The sequence below is a fragment of the Trichosurus vulpecula genome, chromosome 2, assembly GCF_011100635.1.
Source record: "Trichosurus vulpecula isolate mTriVul1 chromosome 2, mTriVul1.pri, whole genome shotgun sequence".
Taxonomy (NCBI): Eukaryota; Metazoa; Chordata; class Mammalia; order Diprotodontia; family Phalangeridae; genus Trichosurus; species Trichosurus vulpecula.
The window spans coordinates 52,127,811-52,142,226 of NC_050574.1; the positions used below are offsets into that span (position 1 = coordinate 52,127,811).

Below are 14,416 nucleotides of genomic sequence, written 5' to 3' on the forward strand. Positions count from 1 at the left end.
AAGACCACAGGTTTCCCACCCCTGCTCTAAACCAATGTCAAATGAGAAGATTAAAGATGACAATATAACACTATGGAATTACAACAACTCCAGGCAGACTTTATCCAGCAAGCTACTGATGCCAAAAAAAAAAAAAAAAACCCAGCAAATAAAGGGAACCAGATCAACATGATTTCTTAGAGAAGTTTAACTAACTTCTCTACCTAATTAAAGAAATCACAACAAGAAGGCCAAAAAGCTCAGAAACCTTCTTGGCCAACATCTGTAGGTTTGGGACATATCCTGTCATCTTTACTCTGTAGGAATGATTCTTAATCTGGGACTCATGAATTTGTTTTTTAAAATATTTTTATAAATCTAATATAATTGGATTCCTTTGTAATCTTACATACTTTATTTTATACATCTAAAATTTATTCTGAGGAGTCCTTAGGCTTCACTAGACTGCCAAAAGGGTTTGTGATACACCAAAAAAGTTAAGACCCTTGCTCTAAAGGATTGTTGTGAGGATGAGTGTCTATAAACTGCCTCTCAAAACTTAAAGTATTTTATCAGTTTTTGTTGTCATTATTCTTTGCCAGGCACAAACACATGGGATCCCAGAGCAAAAGTAGTGTAGGATAGAAATTTATTTGCAAAACATTATGAAAGAGTATGGTGAGTGAAAGATGTCAAATAGAATTGCCTCACAAAATAATGGAAAACTAGTAGAGGGAAAAGTGTACAGAAAGCTTGGAGTGAGACCCAACCAAGTCAGAACATCCCAAGGTTCTTTAAAAATGAAAGAAAAAGTTCACAACATAACTAACGTGGAAATGTGTTTTGCATGACACCACATGTATAACCTGTATCAAATTGCTTGCCTTCTCAATGGGGGGGGAGAGAGGGAGGGAGAGAATTTAGAACTCAAAATTTGAAAAAGAATGTTAAAGTTGGTTTTACATGTAATTAGGGAAAAAATAAAATATTAAATTTTAACAAGTGAAAAAAAAAAGGCAACTGACAAAAGTGTCAGTGTTTCCATAACAAGCCATTTAACACCAATTTTCAATATCACCCTGGTTTCCAGTATGCCATATGAGAAAGCAGAAATGGCATCACAGAAAATAAACCAGATCAAGCAAAGCCAGAAAAAATCTGTATTAACCTTTTTTTTGGAGGGGGGAAGGCAAGGCAATTGGGGTTAAGTGACTTGCCCAAGGTCACACTGCTAGTAAGTGTGTCAAGTGTCTGAGGCGGGATTTGGACTCAGGTCCCCCTGACTCCAGGGTCAGTGTGCCACCTAGCTGCTCCAAGTTTTTATATTAACTTTTTTTCTTTAAGGAGGGGGGAAGGCAGGGTAATTGGTGTTAAGTCCAAGGTCACACAGCTTGCCAGAAGAAATCTGTACTTGGGGTGACGGGCTTTTAAAAGTGCTGAAAGTGGGACTAATTTTCAGAACCTAAAAGAGAAGATATGAAGTGAATGGGAAAAAATGGCCACAGCCTAACTCTCCAGACAAGGCAGCTTCTCGAGAGGACAGCAATCACTAACCTTTACAACTTTCACGTTGCTACACAATATTTTTTGAGAATTATCCAATGCCATCTTGAGGGAATTCTTTATTGAAAACAGGAAAAAGAATAAGGTATTCACAAGCCATTTCTATGGCAGACAATATCTTCATTCACATGAATGACTGAGAGGTACAGAGAACACAAGATCCTATTGTGTTTACTCTTTGTTGATATGCAGCCTCAAGGGTTCTCCTCCAATAAGGTGTCTCTCATGCATGTTAAAATTCCTTGATAGATGAAATCATAGAGATAACTTATTTTCAGCAACCCTCTGATTATCTATATCAAGTAAGACATAAACCAGGAAAGCAACAACAAGGGTTTGCAATTATCATCAAAGATAGCCTACATAAAGTGGGATTTATTGAGGTCCTCCAGATGTTCATTGGTGGGTGACACTGTGCTGGGGGTAGATTACCTTTCACAACGTATTACTACCCTTCCTGTGCTCTATGGTCCAACCAAATTGGTCTATCTGCCAATCCTCCCACACAACTCTCCTACTGCCTGTCTTTGTGTCTCTGTATAGACTAGTCCATGGTGGAGAATCCATGGCCTCAAGGCCGAGTATGGCCCTCTAGGTCCTCAACTGTAGCCCATTAACAAAAGGATTTGTTCTGTAAAACTTGCACTCAGGCAAAGGGCCTCACTTGAGGACCTAGAGGGCCATATGCAGCCTCCAGGCCACAGGTTCCCCACTGCAGACTAGTCCCATTCATGGAATGCATTGATTGCCCCTCACCTCTTAGAACTCCTAACTTCTTTAGAATACAGAGCTGGGAGGGCCCTTAGAACACAGAATGTCTGAGCTGAGAGGGCCCTTAGAACACAGAATGTCAGAGCTAGGAGAGGCCTTAGAACACACATGTCAGAGCTAGGAGAGAACTTAGAACACAGATGTCGGAGCTGGGAGGGCCCTTAGAACACAGAATGTCTGAGCTGAGAGGGCCCTTAGAACACAGAATGTCAGAGCTAGGAGAGGCCTTAGAACACACAGAATATCAATGTTGGGAGGGGATACAGAACAGAATTTCATTTAGCAGGTAACGTCAGAAGGAACCCAAAATGTCAGAACCATGAGGTAACCTAGAACCTAGAAACATCAGGGCTAAAGGCGATCTAAGAATCTCTAATGTCAGAACCGAAATGGAACTTAGAACTTAGGGTGTCAGAGTTGTGTGTGTGGGGGGCGCCTGCGAACTTCAGAACTACAAATCTATGTGTTACAAAAGAAAGAGCATTGGTTTTGGAGTCAAGGGGCCAGGGTTCAAATCCCACCTCTGCCATTCCTCTGTGACCTTGGGCAAGTCACTTCTCTTCTCTGGGCCTCAGTTTCCTCATCTGCAAAATGAGGCACTCGCCTCCGAGCTCCCTTCCAACTCCACCTCTAAGTTCATCTCGTGTCTCACTGGGCACAGGGGCCTGCCCTTCTCTGCCCCACGCGTGACCCCACGCTAGCCACCCGCCGCAGTCCCCAGCGTCCCCGGTGGGGCTTAGCGTCCAGATCTGGGGAGAGTGGGGGTGGAAAAGAGAGCACTACAGGTCAGTGACCTCTGACCCCTGGGTGACGTGACTTAGGTCAGGAGAGGACGGGCAAGGAGAGTGTCCCCGTGGTAACCTTTGACCCGCGCTCATCCGGGTGCCCGTATGGTGACCCCTGACCCCGAGGCGATGAGACCTGGAAGCCAAGCTGCGTCCCCCCGCCCAAGACCCCTCCAGGCCCAGAAAGGTGCCTTCACTCGACGTACGCACCAGTCAAACTTGCCCACTTGGTCCTCGTACACGGCCGTCGCTGGGGACAGGAGTGCGGCCAAGAGCCACAGCCGAGCGGCAAGCGCCGCCACCATGATGCAGAAAGCGGCCATGGGCCCGGACCGCCGCCGGCCCGGCATGCACAGCGCTTCCGGCTCCGCAGGCTCTCCGCGAGGGAAGGCGCAGGCGCCCGAGCTGCGCGTGGGGGCGGAGCAGCCCCGCAAGCCGCGGAGCGAGGGCGCAGAAGTTACGGGAGCCGGAATCAGGCACTCTGCATAGGCACCTTGGGCAGTCCGGATCCCAAGAGCCCTCACGGCGCCGGGGTCCTCGCAGGCGCAGCCGGGAGACCGCACGTGTTGGGAGCAACATGCCTAAGTCCAAGCGCGACAAGAAGGGTGAGCCCTGAGGGCGTCTGGCCGGGACTGGAGAGCGGGGGCCGCCGAGGCAGCGGGAGCCCAGGACCCTCATCCCATCCCCGGGCAGCTGGGCCCTTTGCAGGTTCCCTAGGAGCCAGGGTCGTTGGGGAAACCGAGGCTGGGAGGGAGCAGGGGCTTCCCCCTCCCAACTGCAATGTTCATTTCACCTTTACTGGTGAAAATGGAGGTGGGGGGGGCGGGGCAGCGGGTCAGCACCTCGTCCAGAATCACTCCATGTTAAGGGCTTTGTCTAAGTTCGGGAGCGCCTTGATGTGGCGCTTACTGTGTGCCGGGCCCCGTGCTAAGCGCTTTACAATTGTCCTCTTGGATCCTCACAACCACCTTGGGAAGTGGGTGTGACGGTCACCCTCGTTCTACAGTTGGGGAAGCTGAGGCAAACCGAGGTGAGGCGACTTGCCCAGGGTCACAGCACTAGGAAGTGTCTGAGGCTGGATGTGAACGGGGCGGAGGCGGGGGGGGGGGGGGGGGGGGAGGGCCGTCTTGGAGCTCTCCTTTGTACCACCGGGATGCCTCAGTTCTGTTGACACAGATCTTGTCCAATTCCCTCCTGTGGTTGTCCGGGATCAAGTGAAAGGATGGTTGTAAAGTGCTTTGCCAACCTCCTAGCGCTAGCAATTCTTGCCCTTTGGGCCATCCTCCCCGCGCCTGTGAGAAGGGGCACCAAGGCACGGGCGGGCCAACATGCCCTTCTTCATCTCGTATTGTGTACTGTGTACCAGGCTGTGCCAAGCAGAGCCCCCGGGTTTGGAGTTGGGATCTGGCTTCCGACCCCAGCTCGTGCTGGGACCTTTTCCTTTCTGGGGTCCAGTCTCCTCTTCTGTAACGTGAAGCCGGCCAGTGGCAGAGCAGTTTTTTGGTACTTCCTGTCCGGAGGCAATGTATCTCTAAATCCAAACTTCCTCCGAGCAGATCCGGTCACCAGAAGGGATCAGGTACAGGGAGGTGGGCTAGTAAAGGGTCTCTAGTCGTCGGTCCTTTGGAGATTGAGATCTCCATCTTGGGCTGAGTAAAACCGTGGTCTTTCCCCGAAAGGCATCTGTCTCCAGTTGTGGGATGGAACAGTTAACCTTCCTTCGCCTGCTCTGGGCACTCCTATCTATAGTCCACTGTCTCCCACCCGCCAAAACTAAGCACTCCTTCTCTCTCCTCTGTCCCAGTTTCCTTAACGAAGACCACCAAGAAGGGCTTAGAACTCAAACAGAACCTGATAGAAGAGGTAAGAGGAACATGCTGTCATCGTTTTCCATCCCTTGCCTGACGCAGAGTCGGGGAAACTAGCTGCTTAAACAGTGATAGAATTACACTTAATGCTATTAAGCTCTTCTCCCGACAGTGTGGGTAGAAGCGGAAGAGGGAGGTTGAAGCCTAAAGAAACAAGAACTTCATCAGGCTTAGAGTGGCCATAGCAAGAGAAGTGGTGAGCCCAGTTAATGGAAGGATCGTGGCAGAGGCTGGATGGCTCCTTAGAGGATGGGGGATTTCTGCATGACGTGGGAGCTAGGGAAAGGGCCAGAAAGGACTTTCTGTGGAAAGTGGCACCTGAGTTGATGCTTGAAAAAAGCTAAGGTTTCCCTGGAAAAGAAGAAAGGAGGGAATGAATTTCAGGTGTTGTAGCACAGCCTTTGCAGAGTCGTGGAGGTGGGAGATGATAGTGGTGTGTTGCAGGAACAAGAAATCCACAAGACCTGGGGAAGATTTGCTACGAGGGAGTGGAAGAGACGGGAGAGTATTTATGGGACTCAGGTTGCAAACCTAGGAAGTTAAAAGGCTGGTGGCACCCTCTGTAGAAGCAGAGATTCAGTTCCAGATAGCAGGACCAGTAAAAAGTCCCAGCCTTATTTTTCTCCTAAAACATTGACCAATTAAATTCAACAAATATTTGTTACGTGCCTGCAGTGTGCACAGCACTATTGCAAGCTGTGGATGGACCCAGCCCCTCCCCCATAGACTGTAGTCTAATAGGGGCTAAGACATGAGCATATAACTATGATACATATTGTTATGGGCTCAGGGCCTTAGATATTGTAGGAAAAAGTAATGGGGGAGGGACTGAGTGGCCTAACCCCTTGAATATCCCCACAGCTTCGAAAATGTGTGGACATGTACAAGTACCTTTTCATCTTCTCTGTGGCAAACATGAGAAACAGCAAACTGAAGGATATCAGGAGTGCCTGGAAGCACAGCCGGTGAGGAGGAGAGCTGGGAGTGGGAGGCTGGGGGCGGTGAGTTACTCCTGCCTTCTAAGGATGAGTCCAGGCCCAGACCGGCTCTCTTCTGATTCAGTATACAGTGCAGTTCTTGCTGACCTTGGACACTGCCGTCATACAGGCAGCTGCATCATGTCGTAAACCTCCAGAAAGTGAAAATCTCTATTGATCAAAAATATTCTATCTCATATTATACTTTTCCTCCCATTGAACTGACTTTTATTAAATTCTTATTATATGCTGGGTACTAACAATACAGTGGTGGAAAATGGCATATACCAAGCCCCCTAAGAGCTCACGTGCTAAGAATGATAGCAGGCACAACATGATGGGGCATAGGAAAGCTATAGTTAACATTTAGAAAACACTTTCCTCATAAAAACCCAGTAAGTTTTAACAAAAAAATTAAGGAATACAAGGATCTATACATTTACAGGCATAGGAACTGAAGCTTAGAAATAAGGGACTTGGCCAAGGGCACACAGCTGGTAGGTGGAAGAGTTTGCGCTGGAATCCTGGTCTCCTGAAATCCATTCTGTTTAGAATAAATTTATTAGGATTTATAATCTTTCTCTCCCACTTCCTCTTTCCCCCTGAATATATTTTAAATATATGAGTAATAAAATGAAATTCGCATAGTCAGCAAAACATTCTTACATTGACCACACCTAAAAATGCCTATCTCTCTATTTACGTTCATCTTTTCCCTGTCAGGAATAACATGTTTTATCCTCAGTCTTCTGGGCTCATGATTTATCATTGCTTTGATCAGAGTTCTGAAAGAGTTGCTATAAATATTTTTGTACGTACAGATCCTTGACCTCTTTTTTTCCTGTGGGGAATAGGCCAAGTCAGTCCATACATGCGCGCTATGTGCCAGGCACTGTGCTAAGTGCTAGGGATGCCAAGAAGGGTAAAAGGCAGCCCCTGTTCCCAAGAAGCTTACGGTCTGATGGCCTAGTAATGATATAATTGGGTCAGAGCTTGTGCTTAATTAGGTAACTCCTGGGCATTGAATGCAGTCTTGCCAGAATCACTGGACCAGTTCACAGCTCCACCCACATCGATGTGCCTTTTTCCTTGCGGCCCCTCCAGCATGTGTCATTGGCTTCTTCAGTCATCTTTGCCACCCTAATAGATGGGAGCTGGAACCTCAAAGAGGCTGTAAAGTTAGCAACAGTGTGGTTGTTGATTGCTTGGATTTTTATTCATTAAAAACTGCCTGTTCCTGTCCTAGTATCATACTTGAATTATACATGTCTTTTCTGCCTTGATCTTACCCTAGTTTTGTGACCCTGGGCCAGGAGCTTATCCTCTAAGCTTTGGTTTCCTCGTTTGTAAAATGGGAATAGAACTGCCTGTAGCATCCCCCTTTCCAAACTGTCATGAAGCTCAACCGAGACGATATATGTAAAGACTATAGATCTTAAAGTGCTTTGTAAATGCGAAGTTATTTTTTTTTAATTTCTACTTAATTGTGAGCTCTTGCAAGCAGATGCCATTTGGGGGTGTACCCTTGTATCTGCAGCCCTGAACATGAACAGCTACCATACAGAGAAGTCACTTCAGAAATGTCTCTGAATTGAATTGAAAGCTCAGTGCAATTGTAGGCCCATTCTTAGGACTCAGAAGGTCTTCAGAGGTTTTTGTTCCCTCTTCAGGTCATGGAGTCCAGTATAGGGGCATCAGGCAGGCACCTCAGTAATGGTGATGGTAATTCCCATTCTGTAGTGCCCTGAGACTCACGGACCAGGTGTGCTCCCGACTCCCACCTCCCATGAACAAATCAAGGCCTATTCTCATTTTAAAACTGGAAGTGGAGGACCTGTCCACAGGCTTACAGTGAGGAAGTGTCAGAACTTCCTGGTCCTGGTTCCCTGGCACTTGAGTCTACTGCCTTTCGCTAGAAAGTAAAAAGAAGGCCCAGAAGAGATGCCTCCCCGATGACCCCATTGTCTTTCTCTTCAGGATTTTCTTTGGCAAGAACAAAGTTATGATGGTGGCTTTGGGTCGAGGTCCTGCTGATGAATATAAAGACAACTTGCACCAGGTGGGCCTCTGTTCTCCATCCTTCAAGGGAGGTTATTCCATTCGGGACATGTTGGGTGGGGCCCCCTTTAGCCAGTTCCATGGGCCTCTGCTGAGAGAGTCTGTTTGACTAGGACAGCAGGGATGCCTCTGGGAGACCCTGCCCCAACCCTCACCCTTTGTGCCTCCATAGCCACAGACTACCTGTGACCACCTCACTTCTCCTTCCCCGTATGTTGTTCACCACTTAATCCTTGACCAAAGCTCTTTCATTTCAACACAATAAAAGCAGGACCAGTTGGGGAGGGAGCATGCCCTCCTAGTCCTGTCTGGTTTTGATGTGTTATGGACCCTCCTTTGGCAGTGTCTCTGGTGAGGCCAACAGACCCCATCTGTCTCAGAACGAGGTTTTTAAGTCTATAAAACAGTATGTGGGATTACAGAGGAAACTAATGCCATTGAAATACAGCGATCAGAATCTGGTTGATTTGTTTTTTTAAAGCAAGTTCACAGGTGCCAGATTAGGGGCCCCGATTGTATAGGGAGTGATGTCACTGCACATTTGGCAGGTAGATTAGGTATTGCTAACATGGAGGGACTGTGAAGAAATGTGTCCACCATGGTACAGAAGGCCGCACCTGGGCAGGACCATGGAAAGCACCTTCATGTCCTTGATTTTCCGCGGCCAGCATCCATCCAACTTGGCATTTTCCTTTTACCCCTCCCCCTTGCATCTTTCAGTTCTGGACCACCTCAATTTAATCTTTGTCTCCTCAGCCCAATCTTTAGACTAAATTGGTCAGCTGTGCTTCCTCCTGCTTTGGTGGGAAAGTGTGGCCATGGGGACCTTCTTAGATTATCTGCCCAAGAGCAGTAACAAAAATGCCTTGGCTAACACACACACACGTACACACACACACAGAATAACTTGTCGGTAGGGGGATAATGGGATGCGATCTGGTGGCTTAACATGTGGAATGTCCCAGAGCTGTTGCTAAGTAGTTATTTCCTTGTCCCCAGTAAAGTTCAAGCAATGGCTAGAAAAATGTCAGGAATGGGATTTCTGCACCAAGGTGGAGGGAATGGGTCCACCTCTGCCAGCTCCACTGGGGATTTTCTTTGTGACTTTAGACTGTTTTTGCCTCCCAAAGGTCAGCAAGAAGCTGAGGGGTGAGGTTGGCCTCTTGTTCACCAACAGAACAAAGAAGGAAGTGAATGAGTAAGTGTTTTAAGACTGGGAAAGGAGCCAGAGCCACAGGAAGGAAGGATTTGTGATTGAGGAGAGAGGCAGACACGGCATCTGGGAGCATCTGTTAACATCTCTGGCCCACAGCCAAGTCCCAGAGAACTGGTGTTGCTGGGGGCTCACCACCCTCTTCCGTGTTCAGTAAATGCTTGCTGGGTGCAGGACCAGGTGTTAGAGAGGCAGAAGACCACTACCTTCCAGTGGAACCCCTCGGGGCAGTTTTGTTCTGATACAACCAAGATCAGAAAGACTGAGCTGAAAAATTACGTCACAAGGTGGTCCGAGCCCAGGCTTCTTCACCAGACTCCCAAACCAGGCGGGGAGAACGGTCCTGATTGGGGGTGGGGGCAGTGTGGTCACGGGCCTCAGGACATAGGCCCATTTAGGCACTGTGCTGAGCACTTTATAATTATGTCATTAATGACTTGCCCAAGATCACATGTATCCTGTGCTTCAGAGGCAGAGTTTGAATCTAGACCTGGTGCCCATCTGACTTTGGACAAGTCATGTAATCTCCTTGGGGGGGGGAGGGGGTCTGTAGAACAGGTGTACAGAGTAGGGCCTGGCTCATGAGGCCCCATCGGAGGCCAGTGACTCCCTTCTCGTTTCCTTATGCCTCAGGTGGTTCAGTAAGTATACAGAAATGGATTATGCCCGGGCTGGTAACAAAGCGACCTTCACTGTCAACCTGGATGCAGGGCCCCTGGAGCAGTTCCCCCACTCGATGGAGCCTCAGCTGAGGCAGCTCGGTCTACCCACTGCCCTCAAGAAAGGTAAAGGACCACATGGGTTGGGTGGGTGTTGGAGACTTGGCCTGAACCTCCTCATCTTTTCAGACGTGGTGGCCTGTGGGTGTAGAAGCTCACATATGCTATCAGGCATGGTTGATGTGTTGGGTGGTTTTGTTGAATGGCTTTTCCCCCTCTGTCTTTTCTGTTCTGTGTCATAAGGGGTGGCCTGGTAGGAAAGAAAGGGGAAGGGAGATGGTAGGAATTGACAATAAAGTAAAAACAAGTGATAGTAGAAAAAAAGGAAGAGATTAACTCTATCGCCTCTAAAGGAAGCTGGTGTTTGCCCCCCACTGCCACGTATCCCGCCTGACCCACGGCCAAGGATAGTAGGACTGAGTGCCTCGAAAGGGGCCAGAAAGCATGGCAGCCGTGGAGGTGACTCTTCACTCAGAGCTGAGAAGCCCTCAGGGGTGTCTTCAGCCCTTGGAAGGCCTGTACTGCCCAGGAGGGATTAAGCTGGTTCAGCTTGGCCCCTGAGGACAGAACAAGGAGCACCAGATGGAAGTTAGGGCTCTCCCCTCCCAGTAAGGACAGGCAGCTGCCTCAGGGTGGGAACAGGCTCCCTGGGAGGTGGTGAGTCCATCAGTGGAGATCTTCCAGACTAGGAGACCAGCTGTAATAGAGGGGATTTCCATTCAGGTGCAGACACCTCAACATGCCCTTTGAGGCCTTATCTGGTCCTTGAGATTTCCATTCTCTCTGGAGACCCTTCAAGCAGAACTTGAGGGCCAGCAGGGACCTTAGAGAATTTGGGCACATCGGGCAGGTGGGGACAATGACCCCGAGACCTACTTTACCAAGACTCTCTCTGCAGGTGTGGTGACTCTCATCTCTGACTACCAAGTGTGTAAAGAGGGTGATGTGCTGACCCCTGAGCAGGCCCGAGTCCTGGTGAGTAATGGGGAGGGCCAGTGAGCAGAAGGAAAGATTCTGAGTCCAAGCCCCTCCGTCCGCATCTGCCTTCCTCTCTCCCCTCCCCTCCCCTCCCCCCACAACTGCTCCTGACTCCTCTGCTTTGTCTCTTCAGAAACTGTTTGGGTTCGAGATGGCAGAATTCAGGGTTAACATCAAGTACCTGTGGCAGGCTGAGTCAGGGAAGTTTGAGCATCTGGGGGAGGATGCAGAGGAGGAGGATGACAATGACAGCAGCTCCTCAAAGGAATCAGAAGATTTGGAGGATGATGACTGACTGGAGCCAGCACAGCCCAGGGGCCCCTTCCACAGGGTGCAGGACTCGCCCTGTCCAGCTTCTCCGAGCGGCTGCCTCCCTTCTCTAAGGGAAAAGAGACTGACTTTGCAGGACTCTCAGGAGGGAGAGAGGTGCCACGCACACGGGACTGTATTTTTATGTAGAATAAAGCATTGTCCATGGAGTGGGTGCACCTGGGCTCTCCCTGGGGACAAAGGGCAGAATGTGGCTCCACGCTGTGAGGGCTGGCAGGGGTCTGGCCTTCTGCCCACTTCTCTGAGGTTTTAGCCTTGGAGGCTCCAAAGGAGTGGAGGTGATGGTCTTGGGCTTCTCCTTCAGCCCGGCTCCGGCTTCCTCCGGGTGTCTGTGATAGAAAATGCCAAAGTCGGGATTTTGGACGCTGCAGCCCCTGGCCCCACTGCAGTGAAGCGGTCAGCGGGGGAGCACAAAGGGCCCGGGTGGCTAGGACCCTGAGAGTTGGGTTCCAGCGTCCACAGCGCGAGAGAGCCTGGCTTGGGCCGTGTGTAAGGTAGCGGCGGTGGGACCCATGCCTGAAACGCCAGTGCTTGGCCCCAGGCCCCGGGGAGACAGCAGCGTGTCTCACTCTTAGTTACCCCCACAATACCGACTCCCACCCTGACAGCACTTTCCACAGGACTTCCTTCTGACGTAGGTGTGTTGAGTGGTGTCTCCTTTTTACAGATGAGGAAGCTGACTAAAAGGTTTGACTTGCCCATGTTCAGACAGAGGATTCGAACGCAGGTCTGGATTCCAAAATCTGGTGCTTGTCCCGCTGTACCATGCTCCAGAGCTTGGTGCCAGTGACAGCAGGGCACCAGGTGACCTACTGGGGATGCAGGGGCGTTCTCAGAATATTGCGGCCTCAGGTTCCCCAGCCCTGATCTTGGGGCTCTTCCCCAATTCTGTCATGGCCTCTGTGGGCAGTAGCCGGTGAAGCCCACAGACTCTGTCTCAGAATGTGTTTGAATGTTTAAAATTCCAGCATCACAAAGGAAGCCAATCATTGAAATACAATTATCCGGATATTTTCAAACAGGTTAGGAACCCCAGGCTAGGGGCAGATCGTCCTTTTTTTCTTTCTTTTTCCCAGCTAAAAGCCCACATTTGTAAGCCTCTCAGTCCCCCATAATGCCTTTCCCCTATTGATCATTTCCCCATTTATCCTGGCCTTGTCTTGTTTCTACACTGTCGTTTGCACGTTGTCTTCCTGGGGCCAGGGACTGTCTTTTGCCTTTCTATCCCCACAGTACCTGGCACATAGTAGGAGCTTAATAAATGCTTGTTGGTTGTCTGACTTGGGCAAACGGCCCAAATTGGAAAGGGCCTCAGCCCAGACCTCCAGCTGGGAGGACCTGAGGACCGATGCCTAGAAGGAAGGCTGTGAACCCTAACCAAGTGTTTAGATCCCCTCACACTTAGGTGATGGGAGTGTGTGTGATCCATCTAGTGAGACTCAGTTGGGAGAGCTGGCTTCCTGATCCTGGCTCTTGTCATCCTCTGGGAGACCTTGCTACAGTAGAACAGGGATGGTGGTAACAAGGGAAGTCCTCAACAAGCTGGTGTTTGTACTTGTGGCTATGTAATTGGAATAGCACCAATCCTGGGAAGATGGAGTGTATTTCAGTCAACATTTATTAAGCACCTACTGTGTTCAGGCACTGGTTGAGTGCTGGGGACAAAAGAGGCAGAAGACAAGAAGTCTGAGCTCATGGGGGAAATCTGGTGAAATGAGTCCCATATTCCAAGTGCCAGGATGGGGCTTTCCTGGGCCAGGGAGAGGAAAGCTGCTGCTCCTGGTTCATTTTCCACCAGAAAGTGTACTAACTCCCGGAGCTTGACTCACAACCCAAACCCATCCCTATGGGCAGGGGGAGATTTCAGCGCTTAAAAGAATGTGTAAAACCATTAAAAAGCTTTTCATGGCACAGACAGCCTCAGAGGTGTTCTGTTCTTGGAATGACTACGGCATTCTCTTGGCACCAAGGTTTGTAAGGTGCTTTACCCGTAATTCGGTCACAACTAAAAAGATGGAATTGTTTGTCCTTTGTTCTTGAAGAGGACCATGATCTCAGGGAAGTGTGGCCATGACGTGCAAGTGAATTGGAGTGAAGTGAGGCAGGGCTGTGCAAAGTCACCAGCCTCACCCCTGGAGCCATCTGGGTTCAGTGGCCTGATGTTCACCAGGACAACTGGAGATGGCCCAGGGTGTAGTGGGAGACCTTGGCCTTTCTAAGCAAAGGTCTTGGTTTGAGTGAGGCACAGCCCATTCAGTGATTAAGACTAAGTAACGGTACAGAGAACCAGATCTAGGTTCAAACTCTGCCTCTGAGGCATAGGATACGTGTGACCTTGGACAAGTCATTAACCTCCCTGGCCTCAGTTTCCTCATTTGTAAAATGGGAAGGTTGGACTAGACAGACTCCGGTCCCGATCTATTTTGTCATGACCTTCTTACACACATCGGCCACTTCATAAATGAGTGAATGACCACGCTGCTGAGCAGTCCGCTGCCTCTGGCTTGCTGTTTCTGCTGAGGCAGCTGGGAGGCTCTGGATGCAGCGAGGGACTTAGGAGTCAGGAAGCCGAGTTCAGATCTGGGCTCAGACACCCAATAGCTGTGTGATCCCAGGTAAGTCACTTTACCTGTTTGCCTCATTGTCCTCATCTGAAATGGGAGTAACAGCACCCACTTCCTAGGATCGATCGTTAGGAGAATTCAATGACATAATTATAAAGTGCTTAAAGTAAGTGTCACGTGAATGTTAGCTGCCAGCATTCTTCTTATTCCTGGCTGCTGGTCTAAAGGGGCCTGTGATCAGTCTGACAGGTACCACCCCCACCTCCGGTGCTACTTAGGACCATTCTTCTTGCTTAGTTTGGGTAGCTGGGAAACCCCTTCCAGTTAACCCACCCAGGACTGAACTGTTAGTGGCTGAAGCTTCTATTGAACTCTGGTCTTTCCAGTTACGTCCAGGGCTCCCTGCCTTCAGGCACAACTCACCAGCTCATGGGGGTCTACAAGTGTCCCTCATGGTTTTCAGAGGAGCAAAGGCGAGCTTCCCAGCATTTCTGTGATCACGGTAGAGGTAAGAGTCAGAATTTGAACCCAGATCTCAGGCACTTTCTACTCCATTCGAAAGACCCACGTTTGCTTCGGTGTGATTTTCTCACACATTGCCGTTGCCCCCA

General features: G+C 49.4%; 2 protein-coding genes across 3 annotated transcripts in view; one reads left to right on the plus strand and one right to left on the minus strand.

Moving 5' to 3' along the window:
* The window catches only part of EMC1 (ER membrane protein complex subunit 1), a 33,916-nt gene extending 30,468 nt beyond the window's left edge, over nucleotides 1-3,448 (minus strand). For both annotated transcript variants that reach the window (XM_036746950.1, XM_036746949.1), the window contains exon 1: nucleotides 3,309-3,448. In XM_036746950.1, the coding sequence (XP_036602845.1) occupies nucleotides 3,309-3,448 (140 nt within the window). The remainder of the gene's footprint in view (nucleotides 1-3,308) is intronic.
* A 40-nt stretch (nucleotides 3,449-3,488) lies between these two features.
* Nucleotides 3,489-13,152, plus strand: MRTO4 (MRT4 homolog, ribosome maturation factor). The gene is made up of 8 exons (XM_036746951.1): nucleotides 3,489-3,703; nucleotides 4,903-4,961; nucleotides 5,828-5,931; nucleotides 7,921-8,002; nucleotides 9,132-9,199; nucleotides 9,848-9,999; nucleotides 10,832-10,908; nucleotides 11,045-13,152. The coding sequence occupies exons 1-8, from the start codon at nucleotides 3,676-3,678 to the stop codon at nucleotides 11,204-11,206; spliced, it is 732 nt and encodes a 243-aa protein (XP_036602846.1). The 5' UTR covers nucleotides 3,489-3,675; the 3' UTR covers nucleotides 11,207-13,152.
* The last annotated feature ends 1,264 nt before the right edge of the window (nucleotides 13,153-14,416 follow it).